General features: G+C 36.4%; 3 protein-coding genes across 3 annotated transcripts; all 3 read left to right on the forward strand.

Annotated features, from left to right (window-relative positions):
* Positions 1 to 6,716: 6,716 nt before the first annotated feature.
* LOC306881678 (sodium/potassium-transporting ATPase subunit alpha-2-like) lies at positions 6,717 to 15,584 on the forward strand. The gene is made up of 15 exons (XM_079435878.1): positions 6,717 to 6,824; positions 7,502 to 7,636; positions 7,782 to 7,899; positions 8,097 to 8,365; positions 8,968 to 9,166; positions 9,669 to 9,778; positions 10,568 to 10,702; positions 10,808 to 10,887; positions 11,635 to 11,744; positions 11,815 to 11,990; positions 12,078 to 12,214; positions 12,379 to 12,529; positions 13,255 to 13,423; positions 14,844 to 14,998; positions 15,155 to 15,584. The coding sequence occupies exons 1-15, from the start codon at positions 6,795 to 6,797 to the stop codon at positions 15,341 to 15,343; spliced, it is 2,163 nt and encodes a 720-aa protein (XP_079292004.1). The 5' UTR covers positions 6,717 to 6,794; the 3' UTR covers positions 15,344 to 15,584.
* Positions 15,585 to 15,805: 221 nt separating this feature from the next.
* LOC306880957 (sodium/potassium-transporting ATPase subunit alpha-3-like) lies at positions 15,806 to 20,162 on the forward strand (the record flags this gene model as incomplete). The annotated part of the gene is made up of 7 exons (XM_079434756.1): positions 15,806 to 15,907; positions 16,023 to 16,039; positions 17,209 to 17,263; positions 18,579 to 18,709; positions 18,807 to 18,908; positions 19,013 to 19,104; positions 19,519 to 20,162. 7 exons carry the CDS (start codon positions 15,806 to 15,808, stop codon positions 19,545 to 19,547), a joined length of 528 nt encoding a protein of 175 aa, XP_079290882.1. The 3' UTR covers positions 19,548 to 20,162.
* A 1,201-nt stretch (positions 20,163 to 21,363) lies between these two features.
* Positions 21,364 to 24,540, forward strand: LOC306881693 (succinate dehydrogenase cytochrome b560 subunit, mitochondrial-like). The gene is made up of 6 exons (XM_079435908.1): positions 21,364 to 21,406; positions 22,193 to 22,252; positions 22,337 to 22,438; positions 22,589 to 22,650; positions 22,855 to 23,018; positions 23,756 to 24,540. Exons 1-6 carry the CDS (start codon positions 21,390 to 21,392, stop codon positions 23,858 to 23,860), a joined length of 510 nt encoding a protein of 169 aa, XP_079292034.1. The 5' UTR covers positions 21,364 to 21,389; the 3' UTR covers positions 23,861 to 24,540.
* The last annotated feature ends 3,201 nt before the right edge of the window (positions 24,541 to 27,741 follow it).

Here is a 27,741-nt window from a genome sequence, read left to right on the forward strand (position 1 = left end):
TTACGCGTTTTAGTTGTCAGCAACTTGTTAGTAGGCCTCAAAGCGCGTGCTTAACTTCGTTAAACATGTTGATCTAAGGAATGTGTATAGAAGCCGTTTATTATATTCTGTTTGATTCTATTTGGTTTTATTTTCTACAGAGTAAAACCCTTATTTGTGATTTTTCTAGCAATAAACATAGGCTACAAAATTAAGTAAACAAGTTAAACAAATAGTTAATATAATTCTTTGTAAAAAAAAAAAAAACTAAAAAACATGGGGCAACAGGTTCACACATCAATTAATTTTATATAGCCTAATATTCCATAATTATAGTATATCCACCCACTGCCTTGTGAAAGTATTCACACCCCTTCATTTTTTTTTTCCCGGCTTTTGAATGTTGCTGCCTTATGTTAAACTGCTTTAAATCCCCCACCACCACTACTAATCTACACTTAATACACCATAACAAAGCACAAAACAGATTTGTAACAACTTTGAAAAAAATTGATTAGAAATAAAAAACTTGAATGATTCCTGGGACACTTGAAATGTAGCTCAGGAGCATTCATATCGTTTGTAGAGGTTACTACACTTTTGTGGAATTAACCTGTGGCAAATTAATTTGAATGAGTATGATTTGGAAAGGCACACACCTCTCAATAAAAGTTCTAACAGCTGAAAATGCATATCAGAGTAAAAACCAAGCCCTGAGGTCAAAAGAACTGCTTGTAGAGCTCAGAGACAGGATTGCATCAAGGCACAGATCTGAAGAAGAGTTCAGAAAACAAATTCTGCAGCACTGAAGGCTTGCAGAAGCATGTAGCCTCCACTATCCATAATGGAAGAAGTTCGGAACAACTCGGACACTTCCTAGAGCTGGCTTCCTGGCCAAACTGAGCAACTGATAAAGAAGAGCATTGATGAGACTGGCGACCAAGAAGCTGATGGTCACTCTAGTTGAGCTCCATGATCATATGTCGAGGTGGAAGAAACTTGCAGAAGTACAAACATCACTGCAACACTCCACCAATCCAGTCTTTATGGCAGTGTAGCAAGACTCAATCCTCTCCTCAGTGAAGTCACATGAAAACCCACTTGGATTATGCAACAAAGCAAAGAACTCTCAGATTGTGAGAAACAACATTCTCTGGTCTGTTGAGCCTCAATTCCAAGCATCAGTTTTGAAGGAAACCAAACCAGGCACTGCTCATGACCTGCACAGTACCATCCTAACAATAAAGTGAGGTGGTTGCAGACTCATGCTGTGGGAATGTTTTTTTAGCTGCTGGGACTGAGGTTCTCGTCAGAGTAGAAAGAAAGCTCAACACAGCAAAATATAGAGATAGCCTTAATGAAAACCCAGTCCAGAGCATTCAGAACTTCAGACTGGGCAGAAGGTTCTCCCTCCAACAGCACAATGACTCGAAGCACACAGCAAGAGTGGCTTATAGACAACTCTGTGAATATCCTTGAGTGACCAGAGCCTGGGCTTGAAATCAAACATTTCTGGAGAAACTGAAAATGTCTGCCAGCCCCCATCAACGCTGACAGAGCTTGAGAGGTGAAGAGGCGAGGAAAAGAATGGCAGATAATCGCCAAATGCAGATGTGCAAAGCTTGTTGTATCATACCCAAAAAGAATTGAGGCTGTAAAGGTGCTTCAACTAAGTGATGAGTTAGGGTATGAATACTTATGCAGTGTATTTAATTCAGTGTTTTATTCTTAATAAATTTGCAAAGTTGTCACATCTATGTTGTGTTTTGTCATTATGGTGTATGGAGTGTAGATTGATTTTAAAATAGTAATTTAAATAAGTTTAACAAGGCTGCTGCAACATAACAAAATGTGAAAAAAATTAAGGGGTATGAATACTTTCGCAAGGCACTGTGTATATATATATATTAGTGCCAATTGTTCAAGAGACAGTCAGTAAACTACATAATTTTATTTAGTAAATAATAAAAATCTATAACCAGCGCACACAGACGTCCTCTGCCAAGTTTAGATCATTTTGATCTATAAATCATTAGCCTGAAAAGAAAAAGTAAAGAAAAACTGGAAAAAGTGAAATATGTCCTCCATAGAGACAATGAATAGTGTAGCACGTGAAGTTTATGTGATTTATCACTGATTTTTACGTCAGCCAAGTATCACTGCCGGGCACAGTGGGGTCATGAGAGCAGCTGCTCTCTCCGGTCCGGTTCTTAATGGGTCTGGCAGAGAAGTTGATGGCAGTTGTAGTTCCCACATTCTCAAGGCTTGATTTAGATGGCAAAGAAATCCTCAAGCTACATCATCACCAACAGATCTCGGTGATGGAGAATTCAGGCCATCTCGCTTCCCTTCTAACAAGCATAAAATTAATGATGATAATAAAAGTATGTGTAAGGGAGAGAGAAAGAGGGGGAAAACGGTAGCAGGTGCAGGTATACAGAGCCGTGTGTATGAAGGTTGTGTGTGTGTCTGTGTGTTTTTAAGGGCAAGGGGTGGGAAGTGAGCTTCGGGTTACCCTGAAGCACATATGGGGGGAGAGAACAGGCTGTGTGTGTGTGTTATTAGGTGGAGAAGGGGTATGTTACCTCCAAAAAAAGCCACCAGTGTCTTCCACACGTGTGAGGGGAGAGTGGGAGAAATCTGGGTGTCAGTTCATTAACAACGAACATGGGAAAAGGGGTGAGTGTCTACCTGTGGTGCTTCATCAATTATTCTGCCTATCCTTTTCTCTCGCTGGCTTTCTTTCTTTCTCTCGCAGATTGTTATGAGTGTCGTGCACCTTTAAATAATGCATTGTTTAGTATCACAACATTTCTTATAAATACAGCATGATTATGTAGGAATATGTCTGTGTGGGAGATAAGAGACAGGAGGTAGAAGGTGAATATCACAAAGAAATGTTTGAGTGATATGTCATAACAAAATTGAAAGAACAAAAATGTAATTATAATTTGCATATAAGAGAATAAATAATGTTTTTAAAACCATAAAAATGATTAATGTTATGTCATTATTTTATGACAATTAAGCTCATTTTCATGCTTACTATTGCTATAATGTAAAAAAATGATTTAATAAATAAAATCAGCATGATGTTTCCTTACAATTGTGTTTTACAAATCCAACTTTTAATAACGATTTTAAAAATATATGTATTATTGAATTACAAGTTTAATTTACAATTTAACAACTAATGTAATATAATACAAAAGTAACATTAAAACATTTTTCACATAGCTGTAGTGACATTGAAATGATTGAGGAAGGAGAAATGGAGCTTATGAATAACATAAAAATGTCACAATACAAACAAAAGTTTAAAATTCATTTATAACTGATATTTAATTCTGGGGTGGGAAAATATGACCTGAACATTTCCTGACAATTGTTCCCCTGATTCACAGGGGAAGCTGCATCTAATTTATAATGTTTGTGAAATAATAAGTTGGTGTCTGTCTGTGATATCTGACGTGTGTGTGATTATCTGAACATATTTTACTGATAAGATGCAGTCTGTATGCTCATAATGAGGCTGAGAGGTGTGATAGTTCAGGCTGGCTTATGTTTGATTGGTATTAATATGAATTAATTCAGAAAATTAATCTGATTTAAGGCATAATGAATGATCTCCTCTCTGTTCCACATGCTGCTCTATCTGTACACGTGTCAGACACACACGCATGCAGTCACAGCTGAGTAAGAGTGACAGGACCAGGTGATTTCCATGACACCCTGTTCCTAGTGTGTCAGCACACCGCACTTTTTTCCTGCCAAAGACGAGCAAAGTACACTACTTTACATGAACCGCTACGCTCAGGTCCACTCAGTGTTTGATAACACTGTCAAAGATCTGTCATAGTTTTTCATAGCTTGCCGTGTGTAGTTTTAAAGGCATAACTATGACTGCATTAAAATTATGGTGTTCATTAAAGTACAGATTATTATTATTCAGTTCTAAATATTCAGCTGACTAATTAATAAATATGTGCAAACATGAAATGAATACCTTTAGGACAGAAAAATCTCAACTGAAATCATTTATTAATAGTGCACTTGTTTCCCCTAGATAATGTGTAAAAAATATTTCTCAATATATACCTAATATTGACTTAATATATATAGTATTTCCTACTATTCAAAAATGTGGGATTTTTGAACAGTACAGGAATATTTTTTTTTTATTATTTGAAAGAACTTTCTTATGTCCAACAATACTGTATTTATTTGATCAAAAATACAGTAAAAACAGTAATATTGTGAAAAATATTGTGAAATATTTATTCAGTTTAAAATAAATTTGTTTTCTGTTTTAATTTATTTTAAAATGAAATTATTCCTGTGATGTATTCCATATTCATTACAAATAAAAATAGAAAAAGTGTGTATATATGTATATGAAAGTGAGAATCTCATAAGCTATGAAGGAGCAACATCTGAGTAATACGATTTTATTCTCTGGGTATTATTCTCTCTTGTCTCAGTCCGGACATGAAAGCAGCCCTGAGGCTGCTCCAAAGGGAGGAAAGAGAAAGATGAAAGAAAAAGATTTAGATGAGCTGAAGAAAGAGGTGTCGCTGGTAAGAAGTTATTTTATTGTGTTGTGCATATGTGTACATGAAAAAAGAGAGAAAGTGTGTGAGCCTGCAGGTATGAGAGTGTAAGAGATGATAATTAGCAATCAAACAATGAATTTGTCTCTAAAAGAATGTGATGCAATTTGATGATTCAACTAATTGGCAGACAGGAAGTGTTGTATAATATCTGATGTTCTTGTGTGTGTTTCTACAGGATGATCATAAACTGTCTCTAGATGAGCTCAGTACTCGTTATGGAGTTGACCTTGCCAGAGTGAGTCATCTTTACATTCACCCTCGACATTTGTAATAATAAATCGGATATTTTACCCACCAAGCAGCGCACCCATGGCCAACTAAACTAGGCTTATCTTATCTTATCCAGCCTACTTAACCTGGACTGCATTTCACAAAAGCATTGTAAGCCTAAGTAGAAGTAGAAACCACAGTCGAGCCTTATAATGCTTTTGGAAAAAGCTGCCCTGGTCTTTAATCCTGACCTGGCTGCTGAATGCCCAAAACCTCTCTAAAACCACCATCCTGTTGACCACCTTAGATCAGTTAAACACTTTAGACTGGTTCAAGCTATATTTATTAGCAGGGAATCTTCAGAGTTCCTGCAGGGAATCTTGAGTAACTTTGTCTCCATCCTACCAGGGTCTGACCCATAAGAGAGCACTAGAAATTCTGGCCCGCGACGGTCCAAATGCGCTGACCCCACCACCCACCACACCAGAGTGGGTGAAGTTCTGTAAGCAGCTGTTCGGAGGATTCTCCATCCTGCTCTGGATCGGTGCCATCCTCTGCTTTTTTGCCTACAGTATTCAGGCAGCCACTGAGGATGAGCCTGTCAATGACAATGTGAGTGCACTAACTATTCGGTCAATGAGAATGAGACAGCTTATTAAGCAGCCGATAAGTCTGTAAGCTGTTGTGAGATCTGCCGCCTGTTCAGACACACTGACTTATGGTGACACAGACACAGGTTTAAATCTGTCAAGAGTCTAAATGTTATTTGAGCTTATTGTAGGTGATGTGTGCTGTGGTGTAGCATTGTGCATTTAAAAAAAAATTTCATCTAGCTGTGAAAGGAATTCATATTTAAAAATCCCACCTGCTTATTGAGCAAATCTAAAACTAGGTTCATTATGAAAAGCTTGAGATGCTGTTGACACAAATTAGTCATTCCAACAATTATGAATAAAAAATATTAATATTAATAATATAATTCATAGTAAAGGTACCCATATGTTTGTAATATTTAACTTTTTACAAATCTCTAGTTTCCTATTTAAAAATTCCACTTACTCATTGCTCAAATCCGAAACAACCCTCATTATAAGGAGATGCTGGTCTCACAAATGAGTCATTCATACACTATAATTCATAAAAGTAGTATGCCTGAAAGTACTCATATGTCTCTAATATTTAACTAATACCTGTGCAAGTTCATTTTTACAAATCTCTAAGTTTTCTAAAATCCGTATTTAAGCCGATTAAAAGAGGAAATCACAAAAATGAAGAGTTAAATTGGTTTCACTCCACCAGAGGGGAATTAAAACCTGCTGCGCACGTTGTTGGCGACTGAGGTCGATACATTGCTTTTAGCTCTGCTGTCCCATATCCAGTATGATGAACGAGTCCCAGTCTGTGGACTGAGCTCCCAGCTGCTTGTGGGACAGTTTAGGCTCAGTGATTAATGAAAATGTGAAGTTAAGGATCATTTAACTGTGTTTGCTCCTTTACACCATGATTTTTGTGCGTTACCCATTCTAAACTGTTTCGTTTAAGACTTCTTTAAAATGGTCTGACTATGCTGTTCTTTTCCAATGTTAATGTCTATGAAAGCTGGTGGGCTTTTATCTTTATATTGAAATTCCCTGAGAAACCTTTGCAGTGATTTAGATGGCAACAGCTTTTGCATACTGGTCACGAAAGTTTACAGGTGCATTTCAGTGTAAAGACTCAGAAATGACAGAATAATTAAATAAACTGCAAGATGTCAGCAGCTCTGCGTAAGGTTGTCTATTTGTTGTTGTTGTTATTTTTATCTATAGTATATTTACAGATGAAATCTGCCAATCTCTCAGCCAAAAAATGTGAGTGGTTTTGAACCCCCTGACCCTTGGTTGTTTCCCTCTCTCTGGTTTACTGCAGCTGTATCTGGGTGTGGTTCTATCTGCTGTGGTCATCATAACCGGCTGTTTCTCATATTATCAAGAAGCCAAAAGCTCCCGGATCATGGACTCGTTCAAAAACATGGTGCCTCAGGTTAGTGTGATAACAGCAGTGGATTGCTTTGGACAAAAGTGTTTGCTAAATGAATAAATGTAAATGATACCAAATCCCAAACGGCAACCATTATGAGCAATATTTTACATGATTTACATAAATCCATGTAAATCCCTTTTAACATTTAAAAGCCCAATGTATGATTTATATAAATGTATGTAAATCCTTCTTAACTTATGAAAGAAACCACGTCAATAAAGAGCAATATAAAAAACAGGGACTAGCTAAAGGCGAGGATGAAAATGTATTTGTTTTTCTTATTTTTCCTCGCTTTTGCTAAATTACTTTATTAAGTATAATTAAATTAAATGTTGTCATTTTAAGTTAAATAAAAGAAAGCACAATAAATTAAATTTTTAAATAAAATAAAATAAAAATAATTTTGAAGTTCCTTTAAATGCATAAATACATGGTAATATAGAAGAAAGCATAATTAATAGACTAAAATGGTCATTTAAAAAAAAAAAAATCTGTATGGTTGAATAACCAAATATGGTAAAGTGATTATATCATCTATATATATTCACACTCATACAGATACAGGTTGCATATTACAAACTCTGTTCTGACATGCTCACTGTTTTAGGCCTCTCCCTAAATAACTTTTCTTCATCATCATGTTTGAGGAACTTTGGAATGGACTTTATTTCTTTCAGCAAGCTCTGGTGATTCGTGAGGGAGAGACATTTCACATAAATGCTGAAGAGGTGGTTCAGGGAGACCTGGTGGAGATCAAGGGTGGAAACCGAATCCCAGCAGACCTTCGGATCATCTCCTCCAGCGGCTGCAAGGTAGAGAGAGTGCGAGTGATGTAGATAGATATTAAGAGGAAGATCTCAGATCTGAGATTTGTTTATCAACCGATAGTCTTAGTAAGAAGCCTGAGATCGGAAAGAGAACATCCTCTCTACTGTACCTCCTTTCTGTTTTTCTCAGGTGGATAACTCATCGCTCACCGGAGAGTCAGAACCTCAGACCCGTTCTCCAGAGTTTACTCATGAAAACCCTCTGGAGACCAGAAACATCAGTTTCTTTTCCACCAACTGTGTGGAAGGTCAGTCCTTCACTCATTACTTTATTCATTCATGCATAATAATTAGTGTGTTTGCTTGTTCATTCAAATGATCAATTATTTGTTCTATAGCACATTCATTAATTAATTCCTTTTCGTATGCATTCATTCTTTTATTTATTTGACTCTCCTTTTTCTTACATTCACACATGAATTGGTTGATTTATGTGTATGTGCAGGTACAGCCCATGGCATAGTAATCGCTACAGGTGATCGTACAGTGATGGGCCGCATTGCATCTTTGGCGTCTGGTCTGGAAGTGGGTCAGACGCCCATCAACATGGAGATCGAGCACTTCATTCAGATCATCACAGGTGTAGCCATCTTCCTGGGTATGTCCTTCTTCATCCTGTCACTCATTCTGGGCTACTCCTGGTTGGAGGCCGTCATCTTCCTCATCGGTATTATTGTTGCCAATGTTCCTGAGGGCCTGTTGGCTACTGTCACGGTGAGACACTCATACAAACACATTTTGTGACATTCATATGTACTACCATTTGAATGTCTGGGGTTAGTAAGTTTTTCATCAAGGGTGCATTAAATTGATCAAAAGTCACAGTAAAGACATTTTTAATGTTACAGAAGAATTCTTTTTCAAATAAATACTGTTATTTAGAACTTTCTAGTCATCAAAGAATACTAGAAAAAAATGCGTCATGTTTTCTGAAGAGTGGAGAAATGACTGTTGAAAATACAGCTTTGCCATCAAAGAAATACAGTAACATATTTGAAAATATATTTGAACATAAAACAATTAGGCCTATTTTAAATTGTAACAATATTTCACATTGTAATAATTCATATTGGATCAAATGAAAGCAGCATTGGTGAGCATAAAATCCTTAAACAATCTTACCAAGCTCAAGCTTTTGAACAGTAGTACACACAGACAGAAGTTTTTCTCTTTCATTCTTATTATTTTTTATCCTTCTGTCTTTGTAAGGCTCCATCTGCCATAGATTTTTACAGACCCACAAAAACACTTTTCAAAAAGCAGAAAGACCATGACACGTTGTTGTCTCTGCTTTAACTCCATTCAATCTCTCTCAGGTATGTTTGACTCTGACTGCTAAGCGCATGGCTCGCAAAAACTGTCTGGTGAAGAATCTAGAGGCCGTGGAGACTCTAGGTTCCACCTCCACCATCTGCTCAGATAAAACTGGAACCTTAACTCAGAACCGGATGACTGTCGCTCACATGTGGTTTGACAACCAGATCCACGAGGCCGACACCACCGAGGACCAATCAGGTTAGAATGTTTTGAGGTCCACAGACCAATCAAGTGAAAGTAGTAGACACATAGGTTTAATCAGTAGTGTCTTGATTTTCAGTCTCTTTTTCACACAGATCTATTGCAAATACGATCTGACTGCTTGTGTCAGAACCCACAGCATATTCTGTTTCAGTGCAGAGAGAATTATTATAATTATTTTTGAATGAAAACATGCCTGATTAGGACACAATGTAAGCTTCCAGTGTCAATTAGAGTTGCTGATCACAGTTACGGTGGCCATTGTGTCCTTGAACAAGGCACTTTACCCATAATCCTCTAAGGAGACTTTCCTGGTAATTAGCATATAGATCGTTTTAGATGAAAATCGTCTGCTAAAAGGGCAATGTTTTGATATATTTGAACATTTAAGGGGATAATTCTTCTCTTGATCTGTTCATACATCTGTATATCTGTTTGAGCACATGTAACCAAATCTCTTCTTTTCTTATGTCTCTGTGTGGTGTGTGTGTGTGTGTAGGTTGTTGCTTTGATAAAAGCTCTCCTACATGGTTCTCTCTGTCTCGAGTGGCAGGAATTTGTAACCGTGCTGTCTTCTTACCTGGACAAGAGATCATTCCCGTGCGCAAGGTAATACATCACATACAAAACCACAATAAGATTTTTTATTATTTTTAAAGAAATTAATACTTTTATTCAGCAAGTATGCATTGATTTTTATTCATCAAAAACACTGGAAAAAAAATAACGCTGCTCACTGCCAACATTGCTATACTTGTGAAATCTTGTGAAAATTGCATACTAATGACAAATCTTGGTAACACTTTATTTCGATAGTCCACTTTACTAACAGTAAGTAACTTTGCAACTACATGTCAACTAGCAGTCATTAGAATATTAGTAGACTGTCTGCTTAATATCTTCTAAAACTTTATTTTGATGGGTCCACAACATACAACATAATGAGTATGAGAAACTTTGCAAGTATGTCAATTTATTCTACTAACACTAAACCTACCCTACTGAGAGTTAGTAGACATGTAGTTGCATATTAATGAGAATTAGTTGACATCTAGTTGACATGTAATTACAAAGTTACTTATAGTTAGTAGAATGTCTTAAGTAGACTATCGAAATAAAGTGTAACCCAAATCTTTATTGAACACCAAATCAGCATGATTTTTGAAATAATAGCAGCTGAAAATTCATCATTGACATCACAGGAATAAATTACTTTTTAAATGTTCCATTTTTATAAAAAAAATAGTTTTAAGAGACTTCAAGGGTTTTAAAAACTTTAAAAAAATATTATCGACCTCAAACTTTCAAACAGCAATTGATATTTATCTTAATTAAGGTGAGGGATTGTGCTCTATTGTTGTTTGATTTGTGACGTTGTGAGTTTCTGTGTGTTTGTAGAGAGACACAGCAGGTGATGCATCAGAGTCTGCTCTGTTGAAGTGTGTTGAGCTCTCATCCGGCTGTGTTCAGACTCTCAGAGACAACAACCGAAAAGTGGCAGAAATCCCATTCAACTCAACTAACAAATACCAGGTGCACATACAAGAAACACATAGCCAGAGCTGTAAAGACAAACAAATGATGTCGATGTCATACAGATATCGATTAAGATATAAATAATCCCCATCTCTCTCTTAGCTGTCTATTCACGAGATAGAAGACAGTCCCACTGGACACCTGCTGGTGATGAAAGGAGCCCCAGAGAGGATTCTGGACAGGTAATCAATACCAGAGTTTGATACATGAAATCCATATATAGAACAGAAATAACTTGAATCAATAGCTGTGATTAGTGATGAGACATCATACTTTTTATTGAATAATAAGAGCTTTAACTATTCATCATAATTCAACAATTATAATTAATATATGTGATTATTGTAGTATTGTTATTGTGAACTAAAAAACTATTAAAATAAAATAAGTATAAAATAATACTTATATTTATAAAATTAAATAAAAATAAATATCGGATGAAAACTTAAGCTTAAAAACAATTATAAAATTAGAAATGTTGCCCTTTCAACTGAATTAAAATAAATGTAAGTAAAAAGTGATTAAAATGACTGAAACTAAAAATAAAACAAAAATAGCTTAACGCTAAATATAAATATTAAAATTAAAAATAACTAATAAGATTGACAAAAACCCATAACAAAATTACTATAACTTAAACTAAAATTAAAACCAACTAAAAAGAAGCTCATTCAAAATATTAATTAAATACTAATAGTATAAAAAATTATACTGAAATAACTATTGTTATTGGCAATAAGCAAACATGAATCAGTAACTGTGTTTATTTATGATACATCATAATTATTTTAATACAGCTATTTCTGATTACTAGCTGTAATTATTGTTGAGCCGTCAAAATTACATAGCTGTGATTCATATCTGTGATTATTGTTAGTCATTTTTATCTTTAATCAATAACTGTGAGTAATGGGTGATTGATAATGCAGGTGCAGTACCATAATGATCAACGGTGAGGAAATGCCAATGGACGAGGACTGGAAGGACGCATTTCAGGGAGCATACATGGAGCTGGGCGGACTGGGCGAGAGGGTTCTGGGTAAGTTCTTACTTCCTTCCTTTCCTCTTTCTTTCCTTCCTTCTTTAATTCTCTACCCTCTCTCTTTCAGGGTTCTGCCACCTGTTCCTCTCTCCCTCACAGTTTCCGAGGGGGTTTGAGTTTGACTGTGATGATGTGAATTTCCCGGTCAACCAGCTTTGTTTCTTGGGCTTAATCTCCATGATCGATCCGCCTCGAGCCGCAGTGCCAGATGCTGTAGGAAAATGCCGCTCCGCTGGCATTAAGGTATCCATTTATAGGTTCCCTCCATCCATTTATCTACAGTTCAGCATTTTATGTCCAATGTCAATGGTGACCACAATCCATATACAGGTTATCATGGTAACGGGTGACCATCCTATAACCGCCAAGGCCATTGCTAAAGGTGTGGGCATTATCTCTGAGGGCAACGAGACGGTGGAGGATATCGCTGAAAGACTTAATATACCTCTGAGCCAAGTCAATCCACGGTCTGTGTGTGTGTGTCTCTTTTGTCTCTTTTGAGTGTTTGCTTGAGAGTCTGGGTGCATATGTGTGTGTAAACTAAATCTATTTGAATGGGGTTTTATCTGCTTTTATTGCTTCTTCACAGATAATGGAATTGGGCACTGTTCTGTGTGTGTGTGCATTTCAGAGATGCTAAGGCCTGTGTGATTCATGGTTCAGACTTGAAGGACATGAGCGCCGAGTATCTGGATGATATTCTGAGGAACCACACAGAGATTGTATTTGCTCGCACTTCACCCCAACAAAAACTCATCATCGTGGAGGGCTGCCAGAGACAGGTGTGTGCTTGTGTATTTGTGAATATTAAAATATCACACACTAGAGGTCTTGCACATGACAAATTTCACCGAAATGCAAGCTAGACTGAAATATCAGACCTGTGGAAGTTAATGTTTACATTAATTTTAGCAGGTGTTTCTTAGGTCCTATATGTAATTTTTTTGTTCATGGTGCAATATTTTGGTTACTGATGCCATTGTCATTGCCATTGCTCCCTGATGCCATTGTTCTTTTAAACTCTCTATTCATCAAATAATCATGCAAAAAAATGCAAAACGGTTTCCACAAAAATATTAAGCAGCACAACTGTTTTCAACACAGATAATAATAGGAAATGTTTTCTGGGCTCTAAATCAGCATATTAGAATGATTTCTGAAGGATCATGTGACACTGAAGACTGGCATATAGTGAAGGTGAAAATTTTGCATTGTCATCACAAGAATAAATTACATTTTAAAATAGAAATATTAAAATAGAATGCAGTTCATTTAAATTATAATATTATTGCACAGTATGCCTGTTTTTAGTGTATTTTTGATACTGGGACTTCTTTCAAAAACAAAAAATCTTACCAAAAATGTCTAAACAATAGTACACATTTAATGTCTTCATTCAGACTGCCTGGCAGACTTTTTGACTCTGACTTTGATTTTCTGACTGGTCTTTAATTCTGAATGCCTGAAAGCTCTGTCTCTGATTCTGATTGGCTGGCTCTGGCTGCAGGGTGCCATAGTGGCAGTGACAGGTGATGGGGTGAATGACTCCCCTGCTCTGAAGAAGGCTGACATTGGCGTTGCCATGGGAATCTCTGGCTCAGACGTCTCCAAGCAAGCTGCTGACATGATCCTGCTGGACGACAACTTTGCCTCAATTGTTACGGGGGTGGAAGAGGGTAAGATAGAAAAGGAATATTAAGTATTAAGACAAAAAATAAACGAAGCATTACAAATGTTTCATGCTTTCTCTCTTTCAAATTTCTAAATGTATTGGCCTGACTGGTTTACACGATGTAAAAAATGAATTTCTTTCAATTTATTTATTGCATTAACACAAATGTATATATATATACACTCACTGGCCACTTTATTAGGTACACCTTGCTAGTACCGGGTTGGACCCCCTTTTGCCTTCAGAACTGCCTTAATTCTTCGTGGCATAGGTTCAACAAGGTGTTGGAAACATTCCTCAGAGATTTTGGTCCATATTAACATGATAGCATCACGCAGTTGCTGCAGATTTGTCGGCTGCACATCTATGATGCGAATCTCCCATTCCACCACATCTCAAAGGTGCTCTATTGGATTGAGATCTAGTGACTGTGGAGGCCATTTGAGTAAAGTCTCATTATCTCATTATCATGTTCAAGAAACCAGTCTGAGATTATTTGTGACATGGTGCATTATCCTGCTGGAAGTAGTCATCAGAAGATGGGTACACTGTAGTCATAAAAGGATGGTCTTGGTCAGCAACAATACTCAGGTAGGCTGTGGCGTTTAAACTATGCTCAATTGGTACTAAGGGGTCCAAAGTGTGCCAAGAAAATATCCCCCACACCATTACACCACCACCAGCCTGAACCGTTGAGACAAGGCAGGATGGATCCATGATTTCATGTTTTTTTACGTCAAATTCTGACCCTACCATCTAAATGTTGCAGCAGAAATCGAGACTCATCAGACCAGGCAACGTTTTTCCAGTCATCTATTGTCCAGTTTTGGTGAGCCTGTGCGAATTGTAGCCTCCGTTTCCTGTTCTTTGCTGATAAGAGCGGCACCCGGTGTGGTCTTCTGCTGCTGTAGCCCATTTGTTTCAGGGTTGTGCGTTCAGAGATGGTATTCTGCATACCTTGGTTGAAATGAGTGGTTATTTGAGTTACTGTTTCCTTTCTATCATCTCTAACCAGTCTGCCCATTCTCCTCTGACCTCTGACATCAACAAGGCATTATCATCCACACAACTGCCGCTCACTGGATATTTTCTCTCTTTCGGACCATTCTCTGTATAAACCCTAGAGATGGTTGTGCGTGAAAATCCCAGTAGATCAGCAGTTTTTGAAATACTCAGACCAGCCCATCTGGCACCAACAACCATTCCACGTTAAAAGTCACTTAAATCTCAGTCTGAACTTCAGCAAGTCGTCTTCACCACATCTAGATGCCTAAATGCATTGAGTTGCTGCCATGTGATTGGCTCATTAGCAATTTGTTTTACCAAGCAATTGAACAGGTGTACCTAACAAAGTGGCCAGTGAGTGTGTATATATATATATATATATATATATATTCAAAAAAATAAAATTTGCTGTGTTTTAGGTCGTCTGATCTTTGATAACCTGAAGAAGTCGATTGCGTACACGCTGACCAGTAACATCCCAGAGATCACACCCTTCCTGCTCTTCATCATCGCCAGTGTGCCGCTGCCTCTGGGCACCGTCACTATACTCTGCATCGACCTTGGCACTGACATGGTGTGTTATACACACTCACACTTGTGTGCATTCAGTTTTACTTCCAATTCCTGTCAAGTGTGATACTACCCTCGGGCACCAGACACCAGACCATTTCACACACACACACACATGAGCATCTTTGTTATCACAGTCATCATTCTCTCTCTCTCTCAGGTTCCTGCGATCTCTCTAGCATACGAGTCGGCAGAGAGTGACATTATGAAGCGTCAACCCCGAAACCCCAAAACTGACAAGCTGGTGAATGAGAGGCTCATCAGCATGGCTTACGGACAGATCGGTCAGCCTCAAGTGCACTTGCACACAGATATCAGCGAACGCACACACATGCCCTTTATAGCTTAATTCTTGTAAACTTTGTAGTCCTTGAAGAATTACTTTGTGCAAACAAATGAACATCAGAGGCATCATGTACTTATTTTTGATGGGCCACTAGATTCACTTGTTGCCCTAGGAAAGAGAAGACATGATAAAAGGGGGAAAACTATTTTTAACTACTTATTCCTTTATGTTTGTTATACAGGATAGTGTTGGGTAAGTACAAATACCTTTTAATACCTCTCAATAATCATTCAACTTATTTTACAAAGAAAAAATAGATTTTGCACCATAAGTGTCAATGAAAAACCACTTTAGAAATCTGAGGGGGGTGAATAGGCCTCATGCTTCTGATTAATATTGTGAATAAAATAGCTTTTCATGCTCTGCAGGGATAAAAGAAATTACGTGTGTGTGTGTGTGTGTGTTTGTGTTATTTGTACAGGTATGATCCAGGCACTGGGAGGATTCTTTACCTATTTTGTGATCATGGCTGAGAATGGCTTTCTGCCTCAAACGCTGCTGGGAATTCGACTGGATTGGGACAGTCGTGCAGTTAATGACCTGGAGGACACCTATGGACAGCAATGGGTAAACACACACACACACGCACACGCACACGCACACACACGCACACACACACACACACACACACACATTTCTTTAATGCTTACATTGCTTGTTTTCCATATTCCTCCATATATAGAACACTTTGGTGTTTCAGTACACTTATAGCACAGTATTGCACTGAGGCAACAAACCAATATCTGGTTTGGGGGTTGGGGGGGGGGGGGGTGCACATTTTATAATCTATATATTATCAGGAACCCCCAAGCTCCCAAAAAATGGGATGAAATATTTTCTTTCATCCAAAATAAACATTCATGGCATAGAGGGTTAATATACTTATTGGCTTCTCAAGAAACGTTTCTTATTGTTATCGATAAAAAAAAAAAAAAAAACTGTTGTGCTGCTTAACATTTTTATGGAAACCGCTCATTTTGTGTGCTTGCTGAATAAAATTATTAATTTCTTTAAAATATGCTGGTGAATAATGAAAACAAAATTTAAAGCAATTACTCAAATAGGTTTCTGTGATTAATTGTAATTAATCATGGAATTAATTTGACAAATTTAAAATAGATTTACACAATGAGTTCCAAAATTATTTAAAGTCGACAAGAAGGAATTTTTTTTATTTTTACATCTTACCAAAATTAAATATTTATTTGTAACCCATAGTTTTGAACATTTAACAGGCTTAAACTGCAAATTATTAGACTGTTTTTTTTAATCATTATTTATTAACAACAATTACAGAACATATGTGCAGAAAGTCTACAAATGCTATTTTTAAAATGTTTATTTTTCATGATGTATCTAACACTAGCTTTTCTAATCTTTTTGTATTCTGTCTATTTGTTTTCTTTTTATTTATTATAAAATTAAAAAAAGCAAAAAAAAAATGCCTCTAAACAATAGCTTGCTCTATTCTTTTTTATTCTATCAGTTTTATTTTTATTAATTATGTAATAAAAAATATTTAAAAAAAACTTGCAACGTGTTCTGCGTTAAAGTGCCCCTATTATGTATTTTCGAAAATTACCTTTCATGCAGTATGTAACACAGTTCTAAGTGAATGAAAACATCCTGCAAAGTTTTAAATCTGAAAGTGCACCATGTATAAAGTTATTGGTCCTCATTCATGAAACATTCGTAAATATAGAAGTAAATTCTGAGTAATTTGCGCGTAAAACGGACATTCCCGAAAATGTCCGTAAACGTCCGATTTGATAGTTAAACGTGTATGTTAATGAATTCCAATCATTCGTAAATAGGGCGCTCCTTCATGCTCATTCACAATTAGCATAATCCCCACCTATGAATTACAGCTACGCAAATTGCGTGTCCAGGAATGCAGTGGAATATTCTGGTCTACTTTCTCAGGTTTGGCTCTAGTATATTGCATAAATGCTAAAAACACTAATATACCTAACAATAAATATTCAATTAACGTGTGTCCACCAAAGAGTTTTTAGCCAGCTGAAAAAATGTCAGGCGCTCTTCTTAAAACGACAACTAGTGGTGCTTGAGAACGCTTTGGTGGCACAACGTTTTTCCATCTGAGACGCTTTGATTGCTATACTTTGGAATATCCACGGCAGTAACGTATTGCTACTAGTATCTCATTTTGAAGAATATTACTCAATATAAAAATGCAGTAACCAGCAATATCAACTTCTCTATTGTTGTTCAGTTGTTGTACAAGTAGGATGATTGGTCTGTGTAGTATTTGTCCCGCCCCTCCTCCATTGATTGGACAGCTGGGTAAAAAGTGACAGTGACAAGCGATGCGTTTTCCCCAAAGCTAAACAGTTATCAACTCTCAGCTACAAAAAATAAATGAATAAAAATTAGCACATGAGCTTGTAAAATATTGTGATGGCAGTGCATCAAAATTCAGTGTCATCAGTTTGCCAGAAACAACACAGAACGTTTTACGCACCATTTACACGTGGCAAGGAGCAAGTGTACATTTCTTTTGTACCAACTAACATTTTGAAAATACGAATACTTTCATGAATCCGAAAATTTACGTCAGATTTACGAACGATTTACACAAAAATTCGTTCTGCTCGTATTTCATGAATGAGGCCCATTGTCTCTCAAAAGAAAGAGTCGACTCTGAATCATTGAAACGAGCCGTTTTTAACACGAATCCCAAGCCATTTCATGTTGACGTCAGCATGAAACATTAGCATATTGCAATTTGTTGCGCGCGCAGACCTGGGAAAACTTGATTTTCGCGTTGGTCTGAATGAAAATGCAAATTCATTCTTTGCCACTAGTTGCCGCTTTTAAAAGCTCACAAACACTGATTTAAATGAAATCGGCCAATCACTGCAGATTAGCGCCACGCAAAGAATGGGTTTGGAAAAATTAATCGTTGAGCGAATCGTTTAGGAGTCGTTGAGCAAATAAGGTAAAAATAAATGCATATTAAGAAAATGAATGTGTTTGTTGACCTTGCATGCATGTCAACCTGTTGTTGGGGACTCCCAAAACCAAAATATGACCCTTTCATAACCCATAATAGGGGCACTTTAAGCTAACTGAGACTTGTTATAGCACTTGCATATCGTTGCTCTTTTGTTGATTTTGATTATTTCCATTGTCCTCATTTGTCCTCACTTTGGATATAAGCGTCTGCTAAATGACTTAATGTAATGTAAATGTATCTATTTAAATATGTATGTTTCAGACTTACGAGCAGCGTAAGGTCATCGAGTTCACCTGTCACACCTCGTTCTTCTCCAGCATTGTGGTGGTGCAGTGGGCCGACCTCATCATCTGCAAGACACGCAGGAACTCCGTCTTCCAACAGGGCATGAAGTCAGTATGTGTGTGTGTATGTTCGTGAGCTCATTCCAGAGTGTGATATTTGCATAGGTCTCTGTTAAAGGCTATTCTCTAACCTGTGCACTTATAGGAATAGGATTCTCATTTTTGGACTGTTTGCTGAGACGGCTCTGGCAGCATTCCTGTCCTACTGCCCCGGTATGGACATTGCCCTGAGGATGTACCCACTCAAGTAAGGGACATACACACACACATTTTTGCATCTTAGAAGAGCTTATGTTCTCTGCTCCTCCTGTCTTCACCTTTTCCTTTCTCATTTTCTTATTCCTTTTACAGGATTATGTGGTGGTTCTGTGCTTTCCCGTACAGTTTGCTAATCTTTGTGTATGACGAGATCCGTAAATTAATCCTGCGCAGGAATCCAGGAGGTGAGCACAGATGTTTACATTTCTGAACAGTGTTATTTTATTAGCATTGAGATATCTAGTTTATTCTATATTCATATCTTCAATTAGTTTTTATTTTTACATTTTCTGTTTTCATTTTAATTTTAGTTATGATTTATTTTAGTACATTGTTAAACTAAAATAAAATTTGAAATATTAACTTGGCAACTGGCAAATAAAAACTCCTTATAACACCTTGGTACTCAAACTGATGCACAATACATTTATATAGTGCAGCTAAAGTTGAATTAAAATTCAGTGTTCAAGAAACAATGCAGCAATATTACAGAGAATCTGTAGAGCCTAGTAATTGAATCCATGTGTTTAGAGCTTTATTCTGCATATATATTTTTAATTTAGTTAATTAATTTAGCTCTTTCTGTCTTTCATTTGCAGGCTGGGTGGAAAGAGAGACCTACTATTAACACGAATATGCAATCTCTGTGCATGACTGCTGGTGTGTGACTGTTTGTAAAAGATATGAAAAAAGGTAATTAGACAAACGAAGAATCAGACAATCATGTGACATTTTATCATGTAAGAATGAATGTGTGTTTCTGTGAGTGAGTGTGTACATGCACTGGGCATAATCTGTTTACATGATGTATTCTGTATATCATTATCTTCAATAAGCTGTTGATTTAATAGCCAAAATAGGTTTAGGTTCCAGGATCATTACATTTCTACTGAATTGATTTTGCTGTGAATTTATGACTTTTAGGCTGGATATAATCTTTCTTTTAGCGTTAATTCTCTTGTGTGTGGAATGTAGTAGTACATGATTCAAATATTTATTTGCAATTGGTGTTTATGTGCTGTACAAATATAGCCTATGAAAAGCTTTTTGTACTAGTTTAATCCAAAGCTATTATAATTTTGTTGTAATATTGCTACAATTATAATTCCATGATACTACTTAAATACTTGTAAGAACAATTGTGTGGATATCTAGAGTTTGACTTTTGCAATATTGAACTTGACATGTTTTCTAACCTAAACTGTGAACATGAAGATGAAATAAAACATCTAATGGCTGAATATACCTTTCTTTTCGACTATTGATATTTAAAGCGACCGTAAATATAATCGGGAATGCCGATTGACATAACTGACCACAGTCTTTGCTACAGTCAAAGACTATATAATACCCATAGTCATAAAGAGACTTTGCTGGTGACACAGTTGCTTCGCCATGATGGTAGTTTACTCTCTCTAGTTTAACATCCAATTTCTGCAAAGGACTATGCAGTTGTCTTTAGCGCTATACCTTCTGGTCTTCTTCAATTGTTGCGTGCTACTGATGTTGTTGATTGAATATAGCTATTGATTTAAATATAAAGTTAGATGGAGTTAGTATTCTTGATAGAAAATGCAACAATATCTTTCTTAGACAGATTTGTAGGCCCTTTAGGAAGTTTTTGGAATTCCCGCTTCCAAGACATTAAGTGGGAGGAGGTTTTTATGGTCTCCAGGAGATACTGTATCACCAATAAGATCCGTGAGGTTTCATTTAAAATTATTCACTGTATTTATTCAGTAAATGAGGTTATAAAAAGGTTTACGAAAGACATTGACTTAAAATGTGCGTACTGTAATATGAATGATGAAAGTATTTACCATCTTTTTGTTGATTGTATTTGTACTCAATTGTTTTGGAGTGATTTTAAAGTCTTCTTAAAGGAGATTTCTGGAATTTGAAATTACATTAGAAGCCTTATTATGATAAGCCTTTAGAGAAGAACATTTGTTTTGTTCTTAATTTGTTTATTATATTTGGGAAATATCACATTCATAAATGTTGATGGGCAAAAAATACACCTAGTTTTGTGCATTTTAAGTTTGAGCTTTGTCAGTATTAAGCATTGGAGGGTGCAAGGAATGCTAAGGCCAAAAATACTATGCCTTGAAATGTTATCCTTTTTAGGGACTCTTATATTTATTTTGTAATTAGAGATATGGATTTGTTTTCAATACCCCTCTGTATATAGTTCTTCATTTTTGTTGTTTATTAAGCAGTTTTCTTTTCTTTTTTATTATTACTGTATCTGCAATTTTTATTGATTTCTTGCTGTTATTATCTTTACTCGTTATGTGAGTTGTTACTAAATAAAGCATAAAAAATAGTTGTTATAATGCTTAAAGTGTTATTATTATGACCTCACATATCGTTTGTATTGACCTTACCAACATGGCGGCGGGTTGTGAACTCTTTTGTTACAGCACATCCGGCTGCGTCACGTCCGTACACTCAAGGCAAGATCAAAAACATGGCGTTGCTTCTAAGGTCAGAACGAACATGTAATTTTTAAAACGTGACAGTTTTGTTTTTTCTTTTATATAAGGTGAAATTAATCTTTTTGAGGCCATGTTAGCTGTCAGTTTAATAGTCGTAAAATGTAGGGTTTGCTGGTGTTGTTAACGTATGGATATGTAACAAGTGCACTTTGATATACTATAATCTTTATAGTCATGTATATGCTTTATGTTTTTGATTTTATTCTCAATCCATTTATTTTTCCTTCAACATCGTTTTTTTTTCAATATGATCATAATAATTTATTCTGCTGTGTTCATACTGTAAGATTCTTTCCACCAGAATCTTCTGTACATCAAAGCAGTTATGATTATTAAATAACAACTCTGAGTAGTATGTTGTGTGTCACTTTATTTGTAATGTCCATATGTCTGAGCTCTTCTCTGGAGTCCTGTCACATGCGTTGGATCAGACAGTTTGACATGACTTCCATTAGCAGATTGCTGAGATTTATTGGATTAACCATAGAAGACATGATTTATGTCCTGTGAGCTGATTTATATAAACAAGCAAGCAGTGAATCTTCATTTGCCAGGTCTATGCTGTTGTTGTGTTTAAAGTGTTCAAGGCCATATTACCAAAAGGTCCTGTACTATCTGACAAGTTAACGCCAAGAGTTGTGATATTTCTAATGTACAAAATACCCAGATATCCCCGGTGCACAGTTTTAGCTGTATGCAAATGTGTGTTTATACTTAAATGTGTTTTATACTTGAATATTTTATACTCACTTAAATTGGATTTTCTGTGTTCAAGGATGGTGGCCCGGCAGGGTCTGTGTTTGTCACGGTCACAGTTTGGCGTACTCTACAGACAGTGAGTATTTTTGTCTTTTCCTAACACATTTTCAAATGAAGAATTCATATTAATGTATAAAGCTCCTTGTGTTCATTTTTTCAGTGCTGTTCCTATGGGAACTACAGCAAAAGAGGAAATGAACAAGTTTTGGGCAACAAACACACGACTCAACCGACCTGTCTCACCACATGTAAGCATCTACAAGTGAGTGTTAACACAGCTGCTTCATGGAGTGTTTGGATCATATAATCTACAGGATTATATGTGAGAGGAAAAAGAATGTGGTGAGTTTTGAATGGAATGTAACTAAACTGTCCAAAAAAGATACTGAATGAATGGCTTTGGTCTTTTCAGGTGGTCTATCCCCATGCTGATGTCCATCTCACACAGAGGAACAGGTGTTGCACTAAGTTCAGGTAGCTAACATATATTCTTGGCTTTCAATAATGTGTTTAAAGGACGACAAAAGGAAAAATATAACGGTAAATATATATTAGCATCCACATCAAAGCATGATAACATTCTGAAACTTTATAGTTATCACTATATCGTCTATGGTGTCCCTGACTACATGATTGAATATTAATTATAAATAATAATGTTGAACTTTTTGGTCTCAGGAATTTCTGCGTTTGCACTTGCTGCGATGGTGTTACCTGAGAGTTACCCATATTACCTTGATTTGATTCACTCCATGACCTTTGGGCCCCAGTTTCTTGCTTTCAGCAAATTTGCTCTGGCTTTCCCAGTGGCTTACCACACATTCAACGGCATCCGGCATCTGGTACACACATATATAAATAATAGATGAAGTATATTCAGACTCTTTCCTGCTGTGATAATGACTCATGACAGTGTAACAAGTTGTATGTTACCAAATATGTGATCAAAATGTGAAATTAAGACTTGTACAAGAGTTCACAAGTTTTGGGTCAGTAAGATTTTTTTAAAGGAATTAATACTTTTATTAAGCAAGGATGCCTTAAATTTTATTTTTTTAAAAACAGTACAGACATTTATAATGTTAATGAGATTGTTTTTGCTAATAAATGCTGTCCTCTTGAATTTTCTGTGAATTTACTGAATGATCATGGTTTCTAAAAAAATATTAAGTACCACAACTGTTTTTCACATTGATAACAATAAGAATTTAATCTGAAAATGCAGATTAGATTTTTTTAAAATATAGAAACAGAAAAAAGCTGTTTTATATAATAATAATATTTCATAATATTACTGTTTTTATCCCATTTTTGAAACAATCAATGCAGTCTTGTTGAGACTTCTTTCAAAAATATAAATCTTACCAACGCCAACCTTTTGAACGGGAATGCATGTTACTTTTTTTCATGTCTGTTTAATGCTGTCTTCGTCTGCCAAAATTATGAATTAGCAATTAGTTCTCTGCAAATACAAATATTCATTTGATTTATTATTCAACATGTAATTAATATATTTTTTCATAAGACCTAATATATTGACCATAGTCAATTCGTATCTCTCTTTGTCTCTTTCTTTCAGGCGTGGGATCTTGGGAAGGGTTTTAAGATTCCTGAAGTCTATCGTTCTGGCTACATGGTCATTGCTCTGACTGTTCTCGCATCGATCGGTCTTGCTGCTATATAAATCCATAGACACGAGAGGAATGGGTGAGATGCACAAATGAAGAAGACGTGGACTTGGAGAAAGTTGTGTTCTTTTGTTTATCTGTCTTAGAAATGGTCTCTAAGGGCCAAATTCATTAATAGAATAAATAAAAAATAAAAATATATCAACCCCAAAAATATCCTCAGTGTTTTTTTCATGTTAAATGCATTGCACATTGCTAAACTGAAAAAGAGGGGCATAGCACTTAGCTTGGCATTTAAAATGAACTTTACATATGGAAATATGAGGAGTAGGCTTGAGCATTTGCCTTGTTTTATTGTCACTGCAGTATTTCCATAAATGTTGAATTGTGCTCGATTTCACTTCAGTTTAATAAAATCACTTTGGGTAGCAAAGGCCGTTCACCAATTAAACCTCTAGACTCGGTACAGTTTGTGACAAATATAGTGGTGCGATTTCCTCCCAGCATGACTCAGAGGTGAATATCGTAGTATGACTCACATAATGTTGTTCTCCGTTCAGTTTCCTGTTGCATTTGCATCTATAATGATACCTTTTTAAGACAATGCATATAAAACATTTATATCTGTTGTCTGCATGCGTCATCATGATGGTGATGTAACCATCATTGTAACCGCTAATAAGAGAGCGTGATTGGAATCTTGTTAGTATTTTAAATAAACCCAAATGTTGAAATCTGGCTGCACAGGTTACATAATTCTCCTTGAACCTTGTTCACCTGAATGGTAATATCAAGGATTGCTGTGGGCTTTTTTCATTTAAATGGTAATGTTGTAAAATGGATTAGTTTGGATTACAGACTACATGCAATCACTACACTGAATGTTTATTGAAAAACTCCATCCTGGAGTCCTAAAGCACCTGATCTCTCATCACTTCCCTTCCTCTTCACTAAAAAACTAAATCAAGAGATAACATATTTATCTGCATCTGAAACTAGAGGGCATGTCCTTCCACTTGTTGTGGTCAAGAATAAACAAATCATGTTCAGTTTCAGTATGCATCAGGTTGATTTATGTGTTTTAGAGCAGAGGTTTTCAAACTTAGATCTAGGGACCCCAGGGGTCCTTTGAAAAAAAAAAAAATATATATATATATATGTATATACACAGCATATATTTTTGGACTGTCCAATTTATGTTTAATAGTAATTCTTAGCACATTTATCAGTTTTATTCATAAAGCAGATTAGAGTAATGAGTACATATTTGTTTGTTATTGCCATAGGTTTTAACAGTTTAAAAAAAAAAATCCTATGTATATATTTTATGAAAACATAAATGCTCTCTCTCTCTTTCCTTGCAGCTTATATATGGTCATGAATTACTGTACCTTATACAGTAATTCATTTCCATATATAAGAAATTCCTTTCTGCTGTTGCCTTTCCAAGAGGTTGTATGTCACTATTCTCTGTAAAGTGCCTCTGTAATAATATTTATTGTGAAAGTGCTGTACAAATTGAATTGAGAATGTTTCTCTTCAGATTTATACATTCAACAGTACTCTAATAGTATAGAGAATTCATTATTAATTTAATACAAAGCAAGTAGTTCCCCGTTTTCCATTTCTGACAATATACAAACCAATTATTTAATGCCTTTACAATATCACGTTTACTGTTTTCACTCTAAACGGGTGTTTATGCATTTATATTTTATGTATTGTTTATGTATTTATATTTAACGAATATAGTTAAGAGCTTGAAAGACCCTGATCTAAAGTGACGGGCAGGTTATTTCATCTTATAATGGCCTAATTTTTACAACAAAAAAATAATTAGACTAACCTACTACTAAAACAGAGTGATTCATAAATTACGGACATTATACACAAAACGACGCTTATCAGATGTTATTTATTTCTCTGACGGATTTTGTTTGTTTTGTCCAGAATAACGTTGATGATTAAGAGTAAGCCTCGCGAAATAATACCGTGTGTTTGAACTATGGTAGTAATTTAAATAACATAGCGTGTTTCCGAGATTTCTGGTTGATTGTCGTTTTCAAGAAGTGATGAAAATAAACCATGATTATTTCTCTGGCGGATGCTGAGGGCGGCTGTTCGCCATTGCAGCACGACGTCTGACGAGGGAGGCGCGCGCGCCCCCTAGCGACGCATGACGCACTTACAGCACGCGCAGGGCACTGGTCCTGATGCTGCAAGATGCGGTACTGATGCACAATATGACCTCGCTTTACGCTGCGTCATGTGGCTCAGTCTCTGTGGCGCAATGGAATAGCGCGCTGGACTTCTAATCCAGAGGCTCCGGGTTCGAGTCCCGGCAGAGATGAGTCGGTAATGACGCCATTGTGGGATGATGGCTTTTTTGATGCATAAATAGGTCTTATGATGCTCATCCGTCACAGAGGATGCGAGGTATATTACATTTTTGTGAATGAATCCACTCTTGTGCATACCTAGCAATAAACCATTCGTTATGAGAACAATAATACAACATTAATTTATTATACTTTAAAACTATTTAAAAGCCTAGGTTTTTTCCACGGTTATTTAAATATTCACCAGTTTGCCAACAATTGTAACTTGCAATACATAGTATTCTTGATTTTTTTTAAGTTTTTAACCTACATTTCTAATTCAGTAAAAAATAAAATTTTCTTATGGGGATGTAGCGAATTATGTAGAGGAATGAACATGTTCATGCACACCAACAAACCACTTTTGGTTTGAGAAACATAACAATTTTAAAAGCTTCTATATGTTTATTTTTTCCACTGTTAAATAAAAAAAAAGTCACACATTTATGAAGGGAAAAGATGCAACGGTTTGGTAACTTGCAATACACAGTATGCTTGATTTTTAAGTTTTTATTCCACATTTCTAATACAGTAAAAATGTCCATTTTTCTTTTTAATGCATTCTTGTCCCCTTTGCCCTCTCAAATCAGTTCAGCTGTAATATACTTGTCTATGGTCTTGCCAATAAAGTCTCTCTAACGTGAAGAGAATTATCCTGAATTGCACTTGGGAGAGAGAGAGAGAGAGTGAGAGAGAGAGAAAGGTGGTGAAAGAATGAGAGCCTGCCAGAGAGATGGAGAGAGACATCAGTGTCCTATTGATTTCTCAGCGAACGGTGTGATTGGCTCTTCCCGGTCATTATGGTATAGAGATAGAGAGGAATCTCACCTCTGCACTGCCTGATCAAACTCTACAGGAAATCCTCTTCCAGGAAACCCTGCTTCACCCTGTCATGCATTTATCTATATTGAAAGTGTGAATGTTCACTAGAGAGTTTCTCAGTCATTCATTTATCCACTTTGAGCTCATTTTCATCCTCTCATCTACCCACACGAGGCAATTTCACTACTAGAATCATCCCACTTTGAAATTCTATCTACAATTTTGCCATTCATATGTGATCCTGGCTTGTTCATCTAGGCTACCTCTTTTTCTTTCCTCTCCACAGGCAAGTTGGGTAAGTGAGTGAGAAGGAGAGATAGAGATGAGGGCTCATTTTAATGCAGTATTTGATTTTAGATGTTCAGCAAGTCATTAAACTGACAATTGAGACGTTCTGTTCATATTATCCCTCTCTTCCTGGGCCGGTGTTGGTTTCTGCGCTTCTGGACACTCGCGCGTCGAAGAAAATGAATTGCGCAGGTCATGGACGAGCGCGCTCGACCGCGCTGGACTGTCACAGCTCTGCGGAGAATGACGTCAGCGTCTCTATAAAATGATGAAATGGGCATGGGCTCTGTTTCCAAACACTGGAAACTGAAGGTACACTGGGCCGCACTTCGCACACTGAATTAGGCTACAGTTGCCTGAATATTTTCTCAAACCGATAGGCTGAACTATTTCGGCGTGGAATGATGTAAGCGAGCGCTTTCTGGGAACACCGGAACGCTCGCAGTACA

The sequence above is a fragment of the Barbus barbus genome, assembly GCF_936440315.1.
Source record: "Barbus barbus genome assembly, chromosome: 15".
NCBI lineage: Eukaryota > Metazoa > Chordata > Actinopteri > Cypriniformes > Cyprinidae > Barbus > Barbus barbus.

Coding starts and splice junctions, on each gene's coding strand:
- LOC306881693 (XM_079435908.1), top strand. Junction 22,253..22,336: donor TTTGGCGTACTCTACAGACA/GTGAGTATTTTT, acceptor TCATTTTTTCAG/TGCTGTTCCTATGGGAACTA. Junction 22,651..22,854: donor AGGTGTTGCACTAAGTTCAG/GTAGCTAACATA, acceptor TTTTGGTCTCAG/GAATTTCTGCGTTTGCACTT.
- LOC306881678 (XM_079435878.1), top strand. CDS start 6,795: ATGGACTCGTTCAAAAACATGGTGCCTCAG. Junction 11,991..12,077: donor GCCGCTCCGCTGGCATTAAG/GTATCCATTTAT, acceptor ATCCATATACAG/GTTATCATGGTAACGGGTGA. Junction 14,999..15,154: donor TCGACCTTGGCACTGACATG/GTGTGTTATACA, acceptor TCTCTCTCTCAG/GTTCCTGCGATCTCTCTAGC.